Consider the following 23716-nt stretch of genomic DNA (forward strand, 5'->3'; position numbering starts at 1 on the left):
CTCTAAAAAATTAAGAACGAAGAAAAATTTTAAAGCCAATATATCTTTTTCTTTTTTAATTAACGGATTCATTTCCACATGCTGAGTGATTGTGGATTTTGAGGTGATTTTTGAAATGGGGTTAATAGTGATTTGTTAAGAAATAAAAGAGAAACTTATTTTCTCAGTGGTTACGATTTACATCTATGCTGAAATTGTAAAAAGATTTGTTGAGAAATTATATGCAAAAATGAAAAGTGTTATGAATTATTTTACCTTCTTCATAGCACAGAATTCTATCAAACACAGTTCAAGCAGGAATTTGCACATGCTCTTGAACTTTAAGATGTAAATTGAAAGAAAAGAAAAGCTGATTCCTCCTTTATTTTTGCTCTTACCTTTGGTCTGCCTGTGAAAAAACATGGTTCTGGATTTTCATGAAGCCACCAAAGCCCTAGAGCACAATGTGCTCTTCCCTGCTTGCTGGTAAAAGAATTAAAAGTGAACTTGTGCATGAAGAATGCAAGTACCAATGAGTCGTAACTGTTTTTTGTTATTCCATCATTCATATTGAGACCTGAAATATTTTTCATTTACCACAAAAAAAAAAACATCTTTTGGGAACCAAGGGTTGCATACTCTCCAGGCATACTTAACTGAGGTTTCTTTTATTCTTCTGAAGAAGAATGCTGCACACAACTCCCTTTTCTTTATCTGTGTTCTTGACCACATCTCCTCATTTAAATTGTCTCTGTTTATTCATAGAGAAAGTGGACAATGAAGGTTTCAATTCAATTGCAAATGTAATATTTGAGAAATGAGACTGTGCCGTACACACGCTCCTGCGTCTGAACAAGAACAACACAAATAATTTTCACGTAACCGCCGCGCCTGGTTGTAACCTGATCTTTTCTGGATCGATTGATTCCATTCTGGTTTAATTCACCATATGATTGACTTTCAGCACAACTTACCGTAGGGAAAATATCTCTGTACAGACTGCGGCCTTAAATAGTGCAGTAATTTGAATACAGATGCTTGCTGCTTAGACCTTGTCACTGGAAATGACTCAGAGTCAGGAGACAATTGCAGGTTGATTATGTTGCCTCTGACAGAAGTTGCAGGTTCTTTGTGCATCAGACATATTTGCATTTAAATGCTTATTGTAGGCAGCCGAAGCATAGCCACTCTGATTGTCTGCACGACCCGTCTTTTATATTTGTCTGAAAAACTAAATCAAATAAATTGCACTAAGGGATAATCTTTATGGGAATTTTTTTTTCCAGTGGTAGGAAGCACATCAAATCAATGTGCCAACATTTGTTGACTTGTTTTCAGGCTTTAGTTATCAGTCACATTATGTCTTTCATCTCTGTGTTTTTTATGAGTGTGATTTGATCGGCATCTGCATAATTCATCTTAATATATTTTTTGTCTTTATCTGCTGTGGCTGTGTGAATATTACAAACATTTAGGGCCCTATTTTATTGATTTAAACACAAAGTGTAAAGTGCACGGCGCAGGTGCACTCAGGGCGTGTCCAAATCCACTTTTGCTATTTTAACGACGGAAAGGCGTTTGGCGCGCCCGGGCGCATGGTCTAAATGGGTTGTCCCTATTCTCTTAATGAGTAATGGGTGTTTTTTGGGCGTAATGTGCAACAAACCAATCTAGGGCTGCAACTAACGATTATTTTGATAATCGATTAATCTGTCGATTATTTTTACGATTAATCGATTAATCGGTTTATGTACTTATATTTTAGTTTTTTCCATTTTTTCCCCAAGTAAATTATTAATAAATGGTCTTTATCATTCAGCATAGATTTAAGAGATTTTAACCATTTTGCACTGTCATATCCTCATCAAAAATATACCTGGAGTTGTTTTATTGTGTTAGTAATCCTTTGTCGAACTCTTCTGCAATCAGAACACTGACCCATACTCTAGCAAATTTCACAAGGAGATTTCAAATAATGTTTTCATCATGGCAGTCCTTAGGGCTCCTAAAGTAGTTTAACATCCCGAACAAAGCTTATTAAGGAATCTTTCAGAACATATTTTCACGAAGAATAAGGATAAAACAGAATAAAATTGCAGTGCATTGTATTTTATTATATACTGGGAAAAAGCTTTATAGCTTTTGCTGTGAAATTGTAAACAATCCTTCAAAAAAAGTGCCAATGGCATGAAACCTGAATGGAACTCACAATTTAAAGTAAAATCCATCAGAAGGTTGTCCAGAAAAAAATATTGGACACACACAAAAAACCTGCTGTGTGAAAAAGAGCAGTGAATACTTAGAAAAAAAGTGCATTTCAAATATCTACATTTACCTCTCTCATTCAGTCATAATTAGGCTGCACGACTGAATTTTGAACTGACGACAAACTGATCACAGAACATGTTTGTAAAGCTTTAAATGTTAACTGTTAAAAAGCAATGTTATCAGCTTTTATGACTAAACATTTGCAAACAACATTGTACTGGAGAATCTGCACAAATGAAAGTCTTAGGGGCCGTTCACAAATCGCGCCTAAAAACGCGTGGAAAACGCTAGGCGCACCGTTTTCTCCTTCTTTCCAAAGCGCTCGCGCAGAAGCGCCCCTGAGGCGTCTGCCTTTGCTCTGCTACTAAATGTATTTCAAAATGGAAATCCATATACAACTATGATCAGCTGTTCCTTTCATCTTGACTGAGCTTTTAACGTTGTTACGGGAAAGGATGAAGCTGATTGGTTAGTTCTTGTCACATGACCCGCGGTGCGGTTGCTGCATTCTGAAAAGTTGAAATGTTTTTAACTCGATGCGGTGCGGTGTTGGAAATAACGAACTTGAGCGCGCAAAAGACGCGATATGTGAACGTCCCCTTAAACAGTTCAGTAGTGCAGAGTTTACAGGTTACTCTTCTTTTTTAAAGGCTCAATGTAAAGTACTTCCACATCACGCTGAATGCTGCAGACATAGACATCATATGATGTCTATGGCTGCAGAGACGCTGTTCGGGAAGCACGTGACATAAAACAAGGCCAGCTATTGGCTATTCGCTACTTCTCCTGTTGTACTGGCTGAGTAAAACCTCCGGTGGCTCATTACTGCCACACTTTGGTCACCGCAGATTTGAAATATGCACGAAATGAGCCGCTTACGGCAAATAAAAGTTATTTAGCAACGAATCGATGACTAAATTAGTTGACAACTATTTTAATAATCGATTTTAATCGATTAAATCGATTCGTTGTTTCAGCTCTAAACCAATCAGAGTCTCATCTTCCATTCCCTTTAAGAGACAGTTGCGCTCAGTTGTGCCATGACGGATTTGCTATGTACACGGCGGATGTTGGCAAGCGCAAAGACAGAACGCGTCTCCGAGATGAAACGGAGCTGTTCGTGTGCAAGCAAATATATAGCCTAATTCTGATACATGTGATGACTATCCATTATGACATGTAGGCATTTATTTATTTATTTATTTTTAATTAGCCTACAAAAAATTATTTTATTGTTAATATTTGGCATGTTTGTGTGCTGCTGCGCTCCCTGTGTTTAAAAAGCAGCGTGTACTTGCGTTGCGGACCCGCCTATACTAACACGCTCTTTAAATAACAAAGAAAAAACATTGCGACAGACTTTAGACCAGGTTTGAGTTGGTCTATTGCGCAGTCTATTTTCAGCTCCTTAAAATAGCAATGCACCAGCAATGTGCCTGAACACAGCTCTTTTTTAGACCAGCACACCCATGGGCGCACAAATGGGCACAAATGCATTTGCTAATTAAACGACGTGCCGCTGGACGGGAAAATGCGAACGGTGCCGGACTGAAACTAGCAAACACACTTGTGCTGCGCCTTGCGTCGCATTGCGCCGGGTGTATGATAAGGCCCTTAACCTTAATGTTGTCATTTCAATCAACAGAATTTTTAATTAAATACCTATTTTGTTTGGGTGAATTGCATACGATTTGATTAAACGAACCTGAGAACTGTGTATTTTATTCAAATGTTTTAGGTAAATAACTTAACCTTTTAAACACGATTTTTAATAAATAATGCAAATTTATTAGAATACGCTTATTCCATTATAAACAACAGCTGACACTGCAAGTTTAAATAATTTGAACTGTTTGGTCCCTGCAGTTCAGCACAAGCTCAAATTCTGGATCTCATTAATGGTCCTGATATAATCAATAAAGCATTTTGTGATGCTTCAAAATCAATATATAAAAATCTTTACAACACTTTTTTTCAGTTGTTAATATTGTCCTGTATGTATCATAGACGACAATGCCTAATAAACATTGAATTGATCTTCAACAAAAACATTTTTGCAGTAGATGTTTTGTGAATGTTTGCGCAAATCTTTATCAGGCATCACCATCTTTAATACACGTACGATTCACAACATATACAGCTGAAAAATGTGTTTAAATAGAAAATGTTTGACAAAACAAAAGTAGACATTGATGGAATGATTTAATAGATGCTTTTCACATATCAGAATCTTGCTTATTTATTCGATTAACTGTTCAGCCCTATAGTAAAACCAGTGTGTTCTCTCTGAAATGCTTCATGTAAGTCAGTGAATGTCCAAACATTCAGCAATCATTTTTTGTGTTATCCCACAAACTTGACCTGTGTGTACACGCCTCATGCCTTTATCCGCGTATATGTTTCTCATGTCAACTGTGTGCGTATTGTACCGTAAAAGTGTATGTGTGTGTGCGAGGCAGTTGTGTGTGTGTGTATGTGTGCTCCTGCTGCTTCAGGCTCTGGGTTCTTTGTCCTGTAGCACTCAGCATGTCTGCCTCCTCAGGAGAGCCAGGGCTCTCTCGTCTGGCCACACAAAGGCACTGCCTTTCTTTGAGGTGTTAAAAACTTCCATTTATGCATTCCCTGAACAAAAAGCTCCCAGGCCCATTTTCGAGGCCATTGGTAACACAGGCAGACATTGTGGCCATGCTTCTTCTGCACTCATTTCACAGATTCTAAAACCGGTATGTGGTGAACAGGATTTCAGCAGCTAAAATGCCCCGTGAGAGCATAGGCGATAAGAGAGCGAGAGAGAGAGTGAACGGCCGGCAGTCCGTAAACTAGAAGATGAGACCAGGAGAATAAACACATTACCTGGGAGAGAGAGAGAGTGAGAGAGACGCAGACTTGTTTCCATAACCTAACTCAATAGAAGGGACGGATAAATAGGGGGAGAAAAAAGTGCTTTGTGTCATGGCTAGGGAATAAACTCCATCGACTGACGCCTAATCGATGATAAAAAAGACAAGGACCAGTTCTCTTGCTTTTGTTGCAATTGCATTCTAATCATGTGGTGAAGTGTGTGTAGTCTGCTTCACACAGAACCAGTGAGACTGTATTTGACCAGCTGGGACTTGAATTCCTCTCGGGGTGGATTTGAGGTCCATGGACGCCGGTCAAGCCTTTCTTCCCCTAATACGGACTTTCGTTGTTGTTATTTCACAGCAAAGTTAATCACATGAAATGTTGTCTCCACTGTCGAACATGAAAGTCTGGCTTTGTTGTGGTGCTGTCTGCAAGTCCGAGGAGAGGGGAAGTTTGATTTAAAAACAGCACAACCTCCCCCATCCACGATGTGAGTCATGAAATGTGCTTTGTAAACACCCTCGGCTGTAGGCAGGCCCTCTTAAGTTAAGCATGTGGACATTCAAAGAGGGAAATCAATGAAATGGGTAGTCTCTTATTTTATTCCTGTGAAAGAAAGTTGGTCTTTGTGGATCTGCTGCTCTTTCTGATGTGAATCCCACTTATTGGGTCATTTTTGCTTGTCTGTGGACCTGAGACAATCCAGAGCGAAAAATTGGCTCTCTTTTAGTGCATGAGTTTGAATTTGAATTGAACTGGCCACATCCCACAGGAAGTAGAATCGGGACCTCACAGTGCATTAATTCTGCAAAGCTAATTGAATTTTATTCATGTAAAAATATGTAGTGTTCCTGTGCTCAGTGGTAGAGCATTGCATTAGCAGCACAAAAGGTTGTGTGTTCGATTCCCAGGGAACACACATTCTGTAAAAAAAAAAAAAAAAAGAATTTTATATATATATAATATATATATATAGCCTGAATGCACTGTAAGTCACATTGGATAAAATTTTCTGCTAAATGCATAAATGTAAATATTAATATTAAATATTAATTATTGTTAAACACAGTTTCCATAGATGGAATTTAATTTCTATCTACTGTATCTAATTTTGTTCTCTATCTATTGTTCTCTCTAAAAAACTATTATTAATGTTTTTTTTTTTTAATACATTTTTATTAATTTTTTTTAGTTAAAAATTACAGCTACATGAATTTCTTTTACATTTCTTTATTTAAATTAAAAATGCATATCTGCATCCTGTTTGCTACCTCAGCTCAAATTTAATCAAAATCAGGAATTGAATTGGAATTGAAAGAATATCCTTAATTCAAAACCCTTACATCTGTACTTAATATCTGGTACAGTGCTTTTACACCTGCAGATCTGTCATTTGTGTGCGCGCACTAGTTGATTTTTGTTAGGAGGAATATTGGCTCTGACAAAAACACCACTTTAGCTCTTTTGCCCTTCCGCCCACTGCTGGGTGCGAGTGGCCCATCTTACGGCTCTGTTCTGCCTTATTTTCACCCACCCCCACCTCTTCTCCCATCAGTGGTCCTGCTGTTAGTACAGAGATAACCTGTCCTCCACCAGGTAAGAGACCGTCCTGCTGATGGGGGATATTGCCTCTTTTGTCCCAATAACTACTTCCCCTAAATCCCCTCTTAACATGTTCTGGACTTGGGGAAATAGGACATTTAAAGTGATTTTATTTTTTTGTGGGTTGCTGGATCAGAAGAAAGCTAAGGCAAAGTTGATGCAAATGAAAATGTTCCCTCCTTAGGAGAGTACAGCATGTCCACGCTCAGAAAGATGAAGGATTTAATCTATATTTGACCCATCTGAACCACTTTGCCTTACAGTTCAGGCTCTTAAAGCTCTCTTATCGGTACACATTTGCAACATATTATGTAAAGCACGCTACTGTACTTCTCCCATTTTTGCAAATATATTTAAAACAAGCTGCCTGCCTGCCTGCCTGCATCTGCCGTGTGAGAGCATGGCCGTTAATATGAGGTTAGTCATTGATTCCCAACCCTCATCATATGATGGTCAAAGACACAGCGCTGTTATGTAGATGATTGATCAAATCAGCTGAACCTACTGTACACGAACAGATGCCTGGAATTTGTAGGCTCATTGGATTTCTGAAAGGACCTTTCTTTTCATTCTGATTTTTCTTGAGTAAAATGTTAAAAACGTATATCGAATAAGGCAAAGATAACATCCTCAATCATCTTTTACTCTTACATCATGTCGTTTGTGTATCCATTGGCTTGTGCTCTTGGAGTCAGTTTGTGCTAGTGTGTTTGTCGGATGGTCTAGCTGGAGTCACTGTCTTATTCAATGGACTGGCCTCACCAACACGAGCTTTAAGCACCCCACTTAACCTCTCTGAAAAATACAGGACATTTGAAAAATCTGTTTTCATTTAAACAGCTCAATTCTTTATCCGATACAGTGCGGCACATGACTAAAGGTTGTTTCACAGGAAAACCTATCTTTCATTTTTGGGTGCCCCCTAGTCTGTCCTCATGGGGTTTAATGGGCTTTAGCCTTTCATCTATTAATTTGCCAAGATGCTCGGCTACTCGAACAGTTCTTCCTTTCTTCATCTCTCTTTATTTCAGCTCCCATTTGTACAACCACAGCTGCTTCATTATTGCAGTTATTGTCAATTAGAGAAAAAGAGAACAGAGCTCAACATGTGAGAAATCCACAATGGCAATTGCGGACACAATGAATCCGTAATAAAACTGTTGGGTGACTAATAAAAACAGGCTGGTGCTGATTGGAACTCTTTAAAATGAATTCATGATCTTAACACTACAGCGGCCCGTCACAGTCTTTTATACATTGTATGTATTATTGCATTGGTATAGTTATTTCTAATATCATTAGCAGCTTTTCCACCTAATTTACCTGGAACAATCTATCCCAGGATCTTTTTTTCCACAAGACCTGTTGCTGTCTGCTTTTCCATCACGGTCTAAAATACAGAGAAGATTAGGCAAATAGTCTGGTGATGTAAGTCTGCATGCATTTCTCAGTACCAAGTGCGCAAGTTTCAGACTTGTGTCCTCAGTAGCTTGGACTTCGGAGTGTGATGGGATGACGCAAAGAGCAGCGTACTTGATAACATCAGTCAGCTCGCCTTGGCCACTGTAATTTTCCTCACATTATTTACAATAAGACGAAATATGATATCAAACACCACTGCCTCTTTTCGTTTTCATTTAAACATATGAATAGCTGCAGAAATGTAGTTCAGAGAATGTACATTACATGAAATAAAATATTATATCAAACAGTATTGCCTTTTTTCATTTTCATTTTAACATATTAATAGATTAACAGAATAAAGACCAAAGATTCCCTGTCAGATTTACCCAAAACAAATGATATCTTATGTTTAACCACTACAGAGACATCAGAGCCAGCGGCAAAAGTCAGAAGGACTAGCCGAGTTGAGTCTGCTCTCATCAGAAACAGGAGCACTGAGTGTCCCGCTGATCGTGTGGAGCTCAGGTCTCCGAAATGGCTGAAGCTAATTTTCAAATAGGCGCCGTCTTTATGAATAGACTGCAGATTTGTATTTTAAACAAGTAGATTCTTGCCTGAAATAATTTTAAAACTACATTTCATGACACAATAACAGTAATATAAAAAAAATTTGTGAATTAATGGTGGTTGAAATACAATGCTGCGTGAACTCAACCAATCAGCATGTTCAGCTCCCAAATTCTGGACCTTTGAAAAAGTACTACCTCACGAGCAGGGACTTTCTGAGGGGCAAATTTTTATCCAGAACTTTATTTAGAGCCTGGTTCCTGCAGTGGAAACTGAACGAGTACCGGCCCCAAGTCCCTAGTTCCCGGGGAAACTTCCCACGGTGGAAATGGGGCTTAAGTCATCTTATTCACACTCATCCAAACCAATAGAAAATTGCACCATTTTCTTTTTTTGCAAGCTTTTGATTTTCATCATTTTGCCCAATCAAATTATAATTTCAAGTTTCTTTGTATTTTATTTTTTGACCCCCTGCAATTAAAACAGCCCCGTATTTATGAAAGCACAACCGCCATCAAGGGTTTCTGTGGCATGAAAGAGAGCTGGCACTAACTCTGTGAGAAATGTATGTGAGCGTGTGTCACAAATACACACCATGTGTGTGTGTGGTGTGAACTGGGATGCAATCAGGCCTCTGGCATGGTCCTTTGAGAACGTGGAATAGACTGTCAGCTCAGAGGTGCTATTAAGATGACAACAGCTTTCCATTCACACAAGGGTCAGACCTCCTTCCTCTTTTCTCCCATTGTCACCTTCAGCCTCAAGGTTGCCACTTTCAGATCCATAAGAGACCAAATATCGCAGTTTATTCTATTAACCCACCCTCCCACACAGCCATTTACTTCGTCTATGAATTAGACTTAGATCTTCAACGCTTGCACAGGTTTTTGGTTCTAACAGGGATGGCGCAAATTGCAGCCAGATCAATTAGCGGTGACCTCAAACCCCTGTGTCCTTGTTTAATTGGTGATGCTGAGGCAGGCTAATTGTATAAATCAGCTGGTAATGAGATTCCTGCTTGTTGTGAAAAACAGAATAATGTGGAGAAATGAACATCCGTGAGGTTTATGCAGTACTCTTTCTCTCTCTCTCTCTTTCCTAATCTACATCTTCCGTACCATGCAGGGGAGGTGTAGTGCTACACATATGGTCTGATAATGGTGGAACTGGGTGTTGTCGGTGGGTTTGGTTCACCGTCTGTTTGTTTGGGTTTCTTGGTGCTGCCGCCGTTGCTGGAGGACCTCAGAAGACCTGCTAGAACTAGCAGTGCGTGTAACTAAATAAATCATTAGTGCTCTGCAGAGAGAGGAATTAGGGATAACAAGTGCTTTGTATGAAAGCCATTTATTAGTTGAATCAAACAGTGCAGGGACAGATTAATGAGGTATTAGAGAAGTGGACTCTAAACATTGTCTAGGATTGAGTTCCTTGATGAGAGAGCAGAGTAACTGGAGGTTGAGTGGCGCTACGACTGTTTAACTTCATCTGCTGGGACTCTGACCGCCTGCCAGCACCCTCACTTCACTTCGCTTCTCTGATATCCACTCTCATGATTTTCTGTTCTTCTGCTTTGTTTTTACTCTTTTAAAGAATTAATGCTTAATCAGCAAGAATGCATGAAATTGATCAAAAGTGACAGGGTTTTACAATGAAAGGAAGCCAAATCTGAGTTTTGACCGATGCTAATATGTACACATAAATGTATTATGTACATTTAACATTTATTTTTGTTCTGTTGTAGGTCATTTTCATGAATTCGAAATCAACTCACCAGTGATCTTTGGGAGCTGGAGATAAAGTCTTTCTGTTTATGTAAGTATAAACTTTACTTTCCGGTTAATGCATCTTGTCCAACATCTCATGTGTATCAACATCTGTTTTTTCCCCCATGATTGCTGCTGTCCCACCCCTTTATGTCAGTCTGCTGTGAGTTTCAACTCAAGAAACCACTGTTCATGCTTCATCAACACAGGAAATGGTGGCCTTACACAAATGATTACAATGACGAGTGTGTTGTTTTGTTCTGTGTCACTTTCCTAGAACTAAAATTGCTTGGAAAACAGTCCATAACCACAAGTGACTTATATAAAACGCCACATATGAATGATTTTATGAAGATTCAAGTCTTTTCGTTACTATTAAAAGGCATAAAGTAGTCATTTGAAAACTGATTTGCTTGTTAGCATCTAAGCCTACATTCACTCAAACACACTTCCATCGGTGCATACGGAGTGAATCTATTCTTTATGCTAATACCAACTATGTTATTGGTTCTTTCAGGCTGCCAGTTGCCCTCAATAAGAGCATTCACAGCAATGAAGAAAGAGCCCCTTTTAAAGAAACACAGACAGGGTCATAGTAAACAGTCAATATACGGCTGCAGTTTTCTGCCACAATATGTCTTAAATGGGAGTTTTCTCTTTCCAGCCTAGTAATAAAGATCATATCTCGCAAAGTGTTGCTCCTGGTAATGTTGAGCAAACAAGCTTCCTGAAAGTTAAGTTCATATTAATCTTTTTTCAAATGTCACTTCGATATGAGGTGCAGGACAGAGTTATATTAGTGTGCACTGTTGGTCCTGCATAATTAGGCCACTGAGAATGGCATATTCCAGCTCAAAGTTCAGGGCCGCACGCTAATGCAGCAGCTTTATCCCTGTGATTTCAAGTCAAACAGCATCTTCAGCTCAAATCAATATGCTCTATTACACCGAGGCAGGCGCTTTTTATTGTAGCTGCAGTTGTAGTGTGTGTCGCCAGCGTGTTAAGTCCGCTCTGAATGGCTGTCAAAGGAAAGAGAAGCAGATCGGTGAGGTGAGCTGAATGGTAAAAAAAACGAAACAAAGGGGCCAGGAGTGATTATAGCTTTTATCTGCCCAGTTTGTAACTCTGAAGGGAAGAATCTTTTAACGGAGGCCTGAAATATTATTGGACAATTGTGCTGGGAACAGTTATGATGCCACTTTCGAAGACTCAGATTAACCTCTGCTGTTGATGTGTGATGTTTAAAATGTCAGTTTTTGTAATGGCGGAATTTCTGCAGTCGTTTTTGCCTTTCCATTCAGGATGAGGTTACATGATCTGTGTCGTACAACCGCCTCTAAAAAACAGCTGTGGCCTGTATCATTCTAGGTCTTGTGAACACATAGTAATGTTGATATGTCACAGGGTCAGGTCTCTATTAAGGGAATGAAATGCTGATTGTTAGGCTGAATGAAGGTGAAAGGACCACTTGAGTTAGAACAGTAAACATCAGGCCTATACGCTGGCCTTGCTCCAGCACTCAGGGTAACAGTGTAAGCCTTGTACTGTACATTAGGTTGGCGTTGTTTCAGCATTTAGACCATTGCGAGTGTGCGTTTGTGGGTGGGTGAAAGTGAACACTTACAGTAGAGCCAGCATTTTATTTTTCCATATTGAAAACTTTGAGATTTTTTTTGTGTGTGTAGTAATGTAGTTAAGGATAGCCAGGACCAAATTTTTTGATCATAAATAAACAGTAAAAAGTTTTAAGCAACTATGTTAACTAACTATCTGAAAGGAATGTTTTGATTTCAAAACATATTTAATTTACTTTAATGCAAACTGGTTTTGCATTTAAATGCAATTGACGTGAAGGCCAAGCTTGCAGCGAGAGATACATTACTTTAAAGCTGTAAATATGTGTTCAAAATTCATACCCTTGTCCATGAAAAAATTTGTTTTTTCATGCTGTTTAAATATGAGGAAGAGAAGAAATACCTATCCAATGTTCTTTCTCTAATAATCCGATGCTTACCAGACCTATGAGACCTAACACACCTATTAATCTACATTCCTTTGCAACTTTAATCTGCATGTTTAATTAATCACAAAATGAGGCAGTAAGTAATTTGGGCGAATGCGTGGCTCGCATGCGCCCGGCGTTTAATCACTCTTACGAGAAGTCATTTGGAAACACCTGAGGAAGAGGCGACGGCATCTGTTTGAACAGGCAGAATGCACTCTTTGTCAGAGTGTGCCATTCATCTAATAAAGCTGCCGGAGCCTTCCTTCAGATTGCATTTAGCGTGTCTCACTGTTGATGTCTCTGTGGAGCCGGTGACTCCAGGAATGATTTTCTGTAAAAAAGAAAAATTAAATAAACAGCACTCCTGGACCCCTAATGAAAATGAATAACCTTTGGGTGGTTATTTTCCCATAAATTAACAGTCTCTCTACAGCTAGGATTTTTCATTGACCCTCTTCTTGATTGTTGTCATAGAGCCTGTTCAATAGATCGCCATTTTAATTTCATCAGCCCCATCGGGGGAAAAAATTATTTGATCTCTTCTCTCCACCCAACAGAACATAAAATTTCATCAGTGAGGATTTAGAATAAGATTTAATTGTTGTAAATTTAATTATTCTCATGAAAGGAAGTCCTGAGGTCTTCAGACATCTGCGATGGTTGAGGTCCTCGCTGAAGTATTTAGGGCACGGTATCTATTCGTTTTCTTATTAGTTCTCATGAGGTTTAGTTCAGTTATGCCAATGGCATCATATTCTGGCTTGGCACGTATATGACCTAACATCCCAACAACACACTGCCGGCCTCTGACAAGGTTTATTCAGTATAGCATCCTTTTGATGGCTTGATGTGCTTTATCAAATTTTCAGAAGAATTATACGTAATATAAACTTGGCAGTCTTCCCTCGTCTCAAGGTAAAGACTCTTAAAGGCATTCTCTTATTAGATATATATGGCCATAGACTTACTGAGGAACATGCCATTAATCTCCTGGCTTCCACAGCTGGGCAGAGTAATGCATAACTAAAAGTCCTGTAAAATTAATGAATGATTCCAACCATGAACTTTTCTCCCAAAATGCAATGAATCCTCCTGAGCTGATAATGCGCCCTGACCCTGGGGTGTGAAATCCTTGTTTTGTCGAGAGTTGCCAGTTAATTGATTAGCAAATTATTTAAAGTTTGTGGGGCCCAAGGGAGCGCTTGGCTCTAATGATACCCTTTCCCAGAGTTTCCTTCTCTCTGTAGTCCACTGCCTCGGTGCGATTGTAATAAGCTAATACACATTATCAAAGATTTACAGTGCATTTTCCCCAGTAGGAAGCACTTAATGAGAGGGAAACTTCGGCAAAAATTCATCATTTAGCACAAAAACTATAATTTTGGTTAATAATTAATTGTATTGTAAATTTACAAAATTGTATTTAACTGTTGTTGTACATACACACAAAATATTTCATAATAATAAACTTATTATATTGAATATATAAAGGCATAGTCTTGCTATTTTATATTTGCCATCCACCTGCATGAAGCATATCTGAAAAGACGACTTGTTCTGTTGTTTCGGCCTCACAGCAACTTTTCAAATTTGATTAGAGACAGTGCGCAATTTCATTGTCGGTTTTAACTCATTGACGTATCTTGACTTATCTTATTTTTTTGTTTGTGGATCCCTTCACAAGCACAAATATGTCTCCCAGTAATAGGAGGTTTAATTTTAGATTGGAATAGGTGAGTGTGACTTGTTAAGGAAATCTTTTTTTTTCTTCCTATGTAGTTTGTAAAGGCAGACACTGCAGAGGTCATCCGCACACATAAAACATGCCCATGAATCTGAGGCTATCTGATTACCTTTTGGACTCGTAGGAATATAATTACCAATTCTTGATTCTCTGCTGAATAGAATGGGGTAGATTTTCCAACATGCTTTCATTCACAAGTATAATGCCCACCCAAACGCTTAGTGAGTCAGCAGGGACGTCTTTAGCTGATGCGGGGCCCGGTGCGAGGTAGGGAGCGGGGCACCCCTCGGTCTGTTCACGATCGCGTTCCAGGGTTGGGGGTTTCCCCCTTGGTCTGTTCGCCACAGGGCCCAGTGCGACCACACAAGCTGCACACCCCGAAGGATGGCCCTGTGAGTCAGTGAGATATGAATATAATTCACTTTGAGTCACTCCTATCGTTACTTTTGAGATTTAATATTTCATTTATGCTATGATTTTCACTAAACAACATAGCAGCCTTTACATCTCACATGCAATGAATGAATGGCGCACTTGAAAGCATTGTTGCGTTTTAACTTTATTTAACTTCTGTCTCCATCAACTATCCCAAGTGTCAAATGAAGCATAAAACATCTTTGATAAAACCCTGTGAAACGAGGGACCGCTTCGGAGACTTAATTGATTTGTTGTGCGGGTGTAAGTTAAGAAAGACCTCACCTTTTGCGGGGCTTGTAAGCTTGTAAGCACACGGTAATGTGTCCATTAAGGGAGGCAGATGCTCAGCTGGTTGTGTTGTAGAGGAAAGGTGCAGGCATCTAACCCACTAAGTGGCTGTTTCTCTTTACTAATATAAAAGAGACCCTGAGCCCTCATTAGCAAGCGCTGTCATTCAGACACAGAGTGTCAGCCTGATTTAAATAAAATGAAATGAAGATAGTTCTTTCTGGTCCCCTGGCTTCACTCATTGCCATAAACATATGCTCTGTGCCCCGCTTCTTTCCATCTTATTTATGACTTTAATTTGTTGTGTGGGCTGCACTGGAAATCAAATTTAATACAATCCTCCCAGGGACCCTGTCATATAATAACATGGTAATTTCTGTGTATCCTTTTGAAAAATGAGGAAATTAATTCTTCCTGACATGTTCTAATTATTTCAGTGTGAACAGGCAAATCCAGTTTCTCTCTCTTTCTCTCTCTCTCTCTCTCTCTCTCTCTCAGATAAGTGTCATAGGCAGGCACGCAGCCTCGATGGGCATCTAGGTGCTAATGCTGACCAGCAGTGAATTTAATTTGAAACATGAGCAGACACCTTTCAACACACCTTCGTAATAAAATTAACTCACAATTTAGGTGTTGCTAGCATTAGATATACCGGCTGAGTTACAGAAAAGGCTCGGTTAAGAAGGAATGCATACGTAGTTGTTCCAATATGCCATATTCTCAGAATTTTACAGCAATTATATTAAAATGAAAATGTATTTTAAATATTTGTATTGTTATTATTATTTTATTATTATGTTTAATTAAATTATATTTATATATAATTTATATATAATATAATTTGTATTATTATCACTAGTATTTGTCTAATAAATAGTACAATTAATAATATTACACATTATTGTTATTTTTACTATTACTAATATTAATATATGTTGTTATTAGTAATTGATTGATTAATTAATATTGTCTCACACAAACAAACACACACGCTAAATAAATAAACCTTTTTTTTCCTGTGTGGCCAAGGATATTTGCTGAATATTTGTGTGACTGACACAAAAGGCTAAACTCACTGTAATATCCATTATTAATCCTTCTCTATTGCAGTTCACCCCAACAGTCAATCAGGTGTAGGCTGGTTAGCACTGGGGTGTCACATGACTCCGTGGGCATTTCATCATTTCGTTTGACCCCTTTTGCCTTGTGCTACCAGTCCAGAAACAATCGATTGAATGAGGTGTTTTATGTGCAATCCTCCAATACTTGTCAGCGAGTGGCATTCTGAGGAAAAATATCCCCCTTTTTCGGACTCTAATTATGAACAGTGTTTAAGGCCTTGTGACGGGAAAATTAAACAAACAGATATTGAGTGAACCTTTGGGTCGAGTTAAATCCACAACTGATTTGGTGTGTGTTCTGTTTGGGTGTGTTATAAAAGAAGACGTCTGACGTCATGTGCGCTAAAGAATAGAAGAGCTTTATAGTCTGTGGGTGAGTCTAATTAACACATCCCAAACCCTAAGGGTTTAATCAGTCCAATCTTGACATGCTGGAGGAAGTCGTGGTCATCTTCTTCATTGAATAAATGGTTCGTTTTGGGTACTTCAGTTTTGTACCTCAAGACTTTTGCTGTTTATCTAGTTTGTGGCCTTTTCTTTTGAATGAAGATGTAGCCAGATGTTTTTTTCCTGTTCTTAATGAATTATCTATGAATCTATAGATCAGTTCTGTGGTAGTATGTAGGATAAGTTTAGTCACGGAATCACTGGGATCTCCATCTCTGTATGGTAGCCCACCCACTCTCTATAGCACCACATTAATTCAGCCAGTCAGTTCGACTCAAAGTTAGAAATGTGCACTGCGTTAGTGAGGGGGGCCGTACAGAAGCCGTGTTAATAGCAAGGGCTTGTTGTCCATATGGTACTGTTTTAATAGAGCACATTTGTTGCAGATGGTGGGAGACTTCGCTTGGGCAGGAGCAGTTCTTGCCAGGTCTCGGGTTCTTTGGAGAAAAAGGCGCATGAAGCTCAACGTTTAACGCTGATGTTGATCTTCACTGTTTTTTATTCAACAATCCGTTGCCCTTGAAACATGGTCTGTTCTAAATTTAAGCCTCGCTTTATTTTGTTTATTTATTTATTTTTCGATATGCTGAGACAATACTGTTGTGGCTCAGTCACTTTTTCCTCGGCTCGGCCTGTAAACCGCAGTTAAATCCTCACACACAAGGATCCTAGTTGTCTCAATTTTTACAGTGAGTTATTTTTTTCAGCTGCAGGAGGTAACACAGCAGCCGGAGGGTAAGAAAACTGAGGAAAAACAGAGAAACTTATCACTTCAATGCTACTGTTTCAAGGAAAATTTCTCACACTTTATATAAGACCAGGACCAGAGCTTGATAATTGTAATAATAATTTAGCATTTGTTCAAAATATTTTTGTTATAAATGTATTTTTGCTAATGAAATTAACCGTCTTTTATAACCATTGTGGCATTATTTATATGACATTTAAGCACTTTATAGATACAGTGAACACATAATAATAATAATAATAATAATAAAAGATTCACAGAAGTGTTTACTGAAAACCAAATATAATGACAGAAATAAGATTCAATATTGATAACAACAGAACAATCTAAATAATAATAATAATAAAACTTTTTTTTATTTGATTTTTTGGGGTGAAATGATACCTGGACTCATTTTTATGCGATTCACCCATGAAGTGAATTCAAACTGAACAGAATTGAAACTATATAGAAAAAAGTTTGAGTTTCCAACTCAAAGTGCTTTAGGTCTCACTTGACATTTATAATGTGTTATTCTAACTAGTCTATTTAGATGTTTCATATTCCTTACTCTCTTTTATTTTGCAGATTTCATACCTGACAATCCATCCACACTTAAATTAAATCGTTCCTCTCTTTTTGCTCAGAGCGTGCACTCCACAAGAGAGACTGTCAGCATGTGTGTGTTTTTGCTGTCTTCTAGCTGCCTCACTAATAAAAGCAAGAGTTGGAGAGAAAAAGAGTGTGAGAGGAGGGTGTGCAAGAGTGTGTGTGTGTGTGTTTTTAACACTCCCTCAGAATGGTGAGGAGACACGCTTGATTGCTTCTGTTGCATTTTTACTGTTGTTTTCTCGCGTTGTCACTGCTGTGGTAGCACTTGGGTATTATGTGAGCATAGCGCCCATGGCTGAAAACACTCCTTTCCCATACCCCAAACACCCCCAGACACCTGACTGTGAGAAAAGTCTCGACGGGTCTTACGGGTCCTCTGGCCTGCTAATTGCTGGCCAGCCTGAAAGGCGCAGTGTCCTTGGGGTTCTCTGATCTCACTCTTTCAATTCTCTCAGTGGCTTTGTGTCTAACCGTCCACAGCAGCACAACTCGCCATCGAGAAAGAGAGAAAGAGGATAAAGGGAGGAGAGAAGCATGGGGCAAATTACACCCATGTCACTGAAAGCGAAAGCATTTAGGAGGCAGAAGACTGAAAGTCTTTTGACTGTGATGTGTCTCTTATTTATGATGATGATGATGTGAGAGAGGGAGTGCGGTGTTAGAGCATGAGAGAAATCGCTAATTAGTTTCAGCACTTGATGAATTCCGTCCTGCAGTATTGCTTTTTTTTTTTCTTTTTTACAAGCTCTGGAAGAGCATCATCTCTGGTTGTAGCTCCAGAAAGGACCAAAAGTAAGAGATCTGATGCAGATTTTTGAACTTATAGTATAGAGCTTCACTGAGTGCCATAGGTGCCAGGTAGCCACAGCCAACTAAGTAGACAGGGCTTTAGAATATATATATATATATATATATATATATATATATATATATATATATATATATATATATTGGTGGATTTTATTATTTTATTGAATACAATTAATTATATCAATAAAATATTAATTAAATGGCATATTTATTTAATTAACATTTGCATTGTCTTTAGAAAAAAGCTTTATAATATATAGTGATAATATAAAATTTGTGTTTGGGTGTATGCAATTTTATTAATTATAATTAAGTAATTAATTAATGGAGCTTTGAATAAATGAAATGTATGTGTGTGTGTGTGTGTGTATATATATCGACTTCACTTCTATATTTATTTAGCTTAAGCTAATAAAATTAAGTTACAGTAAATAAATATGTTAATAGTTAGCAATAGTTAATATGACGTATACCTATATATGTATCTGTGTCTATGTACATGACTTTTAATTATACATTTAAAGTTTTTCACATTATTATTATTGTTTTAGTGTTCTGTTTTTTATTACATTATTGACATTTTCTTTTGCACAGCAGTTTATTATACTATACAAACAGACACTTGATCTTTATAAGTCATATATGTATGTACAGTATATCTTGTAAAGACCAAAAACTGCGACTAATGGAAACCCTCTGGAGACAATTTCCAAACATGTGCTTCCAAATTTGTGGCATTAGACTTCCAGAGCAGCCTCTGCACGTGGTGATATTATGACCACATCCTCCCGCCTCCCTGTGTGTGCACGGCCCAGCATTGGCTCAGAGTTGGCCCCTGTGGTCCAGCTCCTAGAAGTCGCCGCGGCCCCGCCACACATGGTCCACAGCTGGACCACCACACGCTGCTTTGGGAGGAGCAGCGACCCAGGAACCACTGTCATATGATAACATATCATCAAAAATGGGACTGGAAAACCAATGTACACTAATGACAAATGTCTGTTTCTCCGAAAAGATGGATGAAAAGCTATTAATGGAGCTGTGGGGAGTGTTACATCTTTGTTCTTGCATTTGGTTTAGAAGATAAAAATGTTTCAGGGATAGCTGAGGATGTGTTGGTGGTTTTGTCTGTTTTCTCCCCTCTGTTACTGTTTTAAAGTTGCAATGCTAACTTCTGTTCGCTCAGTTACAATGGCTCTCTGTGTATTTCTCCTGCTACAGAACCCAAATGCTGAATATGGAGGGCTTTCTGCGTAGCAGCTTTTTACTGAGGTTAGTTGCTTTAATTTTTCTGTTGTTGCCACAGGGTGTCTGCCGGGCTGGATTCATCTGTCCTTTCACAGCTCTGATATCACACCACCTAGCACTAACCAACTTGCAGGATGATGTGTTGTCTCCATCTGTGTTTGTGTGTATGTGTGCAAGTTTTAACTCAAAAATGCAACTCCTTCACACTCCCCTTCTACAGATAATCAGACTTAAAGCATTTCCCCCTTCACACTAGTGGTCGACCGATATGTGTTTTTTGACAGCCGATGCCGATATCTTGGAAAGGAGGGGGCCGATAGCCGATATAAAGCCAATATTATTATTTTTTTATTATTATTATTAATATTTACGAAATTTTAGATCAGAGAGAAACATGCTTATACTTTAGATGACAGTATTTTAACAAATAAATGAATATTTAATAAAAAAATAATAAAAAGGAAAGTAAACACTGTAGCCAACAGGGCACTCAGTATTTTGGGAAGTTTGTGTGCACTGGGAATCATATTTTTCAAATAAAGCCAGGGTAACCCTCATTTTACATACAGCACACAAAAAAAATTGACATGAATGAATGAATATGTCATGAATATGACAGTGGACAAATGCATAAAGCACAGCAATAATTTGAAATCACGAGTTTAAAGTTTAAGGCATTCAATTCACATGGACAGACCGTCACACAGAGAACACACACTCATGCAGGATACACATACACACTTCACAAAATCTCAAAGCTGGATTCGACTAAGTTTGCAAGGTTTTGTGAAATTAAATTTTCATTAGTCATTCAAAGATTTGTTTTAATTATATTTAAAAAGCAGATATTTCAAAAATTCTAAATATCGGCCAAAGCCGATATATCGGTCACCACTACCTCATACACCCTGTGCTGCCCATCCCAGCCCCTGTCAGTCAGCAAGTGATAGACAAGTTTCACTCCCCATACTGCATGCACGTCTGTCCCTTTCCTCTCTGCCCCAGCTCATTGATTGGTCAAATTTTGAGTAGGGCGGTGCTTAATTTGTTATTCTCACCATTTTCTGGTTTTTTGTCTTTGTGTTATAACTGCAGTCAAAACGAGTAAAAACCTCACTACCCCATCCCCTTCCTGTGTCTCTAATTAAGAATTTGTGCTATGTGTCTGTGTGTCACTGTGCAGAGGAAGTAAATAACAGTGAGTGTGTTAGCCATTGGCTGTTCTGTCTCTGTGCAAAGCACCTTCCCCACACTTGAATTGCTAGCAATCCTAATTAGTGATCTCTCATTAAAAACAGCAGCAGCAACATCTGCCTTTCAAAGCTGCTGTCAGCCAGACTTTGCTAAAGCTAATGAATCCCCTTTGATTTCCTTTTCAAAAGGTCATTTGTTTGATTTGAAAAAATAATGAATGCTATTTAGTAATTAATGATATTAGATTTTTTTTTTATAGCTAAGCATTTATTTTAATAGATATTTGTTTAAAAAAGTTTTTTTTTAAATTCACAAATACAGTAAAAAGATCATTGTATATGCTGATAGACTATCTCTGATCCCTTCTGCATATTCACATGAAATGGCTGTAAGATTTGACCCGAGACAAGAGGTTTTCGGTGTGTTTGTGAGTGATCACATGCTCTAAGGACGGTCTGTGGCAAAAAGCATGCATTCTTTATTGATTTAATTCAGCTTTATAATCTTTGAAGAAATGTTCAATTATTTTATTGTAATAGTTTTACGCTGTCATTCAGGCATTCCTGCAGCTGATGAATTTGTTGTCAGACAAACGTTGGCAGCAGGATCTGGTAGAGCATGCTGGATTATTGTCCGCTCAATGCTTTTATCTGCCTGACCTCATACTAATGTACTGTATGGAGGATTGTGTTTGACTGCAGCCACCTGTTGCAGGAGGATAACAAAATATCTTGGGACAGGACTAGAGGGTGGGGCAGTAGGTTGAGAGAGGAGAGAGGTCAGAGACACCTTATCACTTCCTCACTAATCCTTCAAAATGTTCAAACCTTAACCAAGGAATTGTGCACCATTTTAGTTCTTCCCAAAGCTTCTGTTTTTCCTTCATTCTTTTTCTGAATAATCACTTGATTAAACTGGAATAAATGCATAAAATGCATGGTGCTTTTCCCTTATCATTAGAAAGTAATGTGTGTTGGAGAAACATTTTTCAAATAAGCAGTAACATAAAAGCTAATGTAGAAAAGAGAGTAGAATGTTATTTTACCCCAAGAGATCAGAATTTACTCAAAATGATTTTTTTTTGTTTTGTTTTTTTTACAGCATGAACTGTGAAATCAGAAAATGACTTTCTAGTAATGATCTCTAGTTTGTAATATTTTGTGTACTGTACCAATAGTCAGAATGATACTCTCCCAGCCAGTCCATATTCAAATGTCAAATATAGTTATCTTTACATTTTGAATGAATTCAATCAAGTGCTGATCAGTCACTTTATTATGAGGATGTAAGTTTTATTTTCAATTTTACGATATATTCCTCATAATAAAACAAAACAGAACCTTAACATTCACTATTTTTATTGTCAATGTAAAAACATAATTGTGTGTGTGTGTGTGTGTGTGTGTATATATATATATATATATATATATATATATATAATACACACACACACACACAGACAGCATAAATATTCATTGACATGCGTAAGGAACATTTAGTTTTTAGTTTTTTTTGATCATATCAGAGAATTGATAGCTGTGAAGTTTGGTGTAAGGGTGGGTTAAGAGTGAGGAAAAGTCTAAGAGAGAGAGAGAGATGTCTCCAGCAGTACTAGTCTAATCCCAGAGGAGAGGACCTCCTCCTCCATCTCTGCCATTATTTGATGTAATGAAAGGAGAAAGTTTATAACAGCTAGATTGTTAATTAATTTACTCTAACAAGATGAAGATAAATGAAGAACACTGAAGGTTGACTAGGCAAAGGGGGCCCACTTAGCATTCGCTCTCCCCTCTGCCTCTGCTTGCTCAAACAAAGATCCGTTCTTACAACCGTCAGCACGTGTGGATTCAAATGACTAACTGCCTTCATCGCGCTCAAAAACTCATTTCAGATTTGACTCTAACTTTCAGTCCCACATTGACCTAGATTTGAAAGACGAAGGGGAAGAAAAAGCTCAAAATAAAATCTCTTAAGTTTTTAATGTGCTGTGATTTAATCGGATTCCAGCACTTCTGGACTGTTGCTCATTTGCCATGCATCTTCATGATTAATTGATATTATTCTCTATGGTTAGTTATTTTGTTTATAGCTATCAGTCACTTCATTGACATGTTTGCGTTTGGCTTATGAGCCTTATTTTAGTGACAGCTGAGCTGGAAATGTTCAACCTTGGCTTGCTGGAATGTAGTATGGAAGCAGTATGGCAGGGTCATTTTTTATTGGTAATAAGATACACAGAGATAATTCTGAGTAAACACGAGCTCAGATCTTCATGGGTCTAGCACACGGAGGCTACCTAAGCCTCCTGTGCCCAGAAGATGTTCTTCTATGGCCCAGCAACATTCACTATATGAATAGCAGCGGCCTAATGCGGATTGGTGGTTATTTAAGCGGTGAGAGAAAGAGGCCCAGACACACACACAAAAAAACAGAGAAAAGCCACACAGTTGTCTTCATCCAAGCCCTTTTTTCAGCATTCTATCAAAGACCTTCTTTGCCAGACAATTCAACATGGGCCCCGCATGGCAGAGCAGACCAATCACCGTGGCACCCATTTTCTGCTCCTTTTTTTTCAAGTCGCCAACAATAGCTTGTTGATTGTGTGGAGAACACTAGCACGATTACCTTCTCTGTTGTTATGGCCGAGCAGCGTTTTAAAGTCCGCTCTTCCATAAT

General features: G+C 38.3%; 1 protein-coding gene across 4 annotated transcripts in view; it reads left to right on the plus strand.

Annotated features, from left to right (window-relative positions):
* Positions 1–23716, plus strand: part of LOC132104430 (transcription factor SOX-6-like) — a 156932-nt gene that overhangs the window by 13569 nt on the left and 119647 nt on the right. For 2 of the 4 annotated variants that reach the window (XM_059509934.1, XM_059509941.1), the window contains exons 3-4: positions 10406–10476; positions 19820–19870. In XM_059509934.1, coding sequence (XP_059365917.1) covers positions 19827–19870 — 44 coding nt within the window. In that variant the 5' untranslated portion in view covers positions 10406–10476; positions 19820–19826. The remainder of the gene's footprint in view (positions 1–10405; positions 10477–19819; positions 19871–23716) is intronic. The other 2 variants (XM_059509950.1, XM_059509958.1) reach the window with 1 other exon arrangement.

The sequence above is a fragment of the Carassius carassius genome, chromosome 2 (assembly GCF_963082965.1).
Source record: "Carassius carassius chromosome 2, fCarCar2.1, whole genome shotgun sequence".
NCBI classification, from domain to species: domain Eukaryota; kingdom Metazoa; phylum Chordata; class Actinopteri; order Cypriniformes; family Cyprinidae; genus Carassius; species Carassius carassius.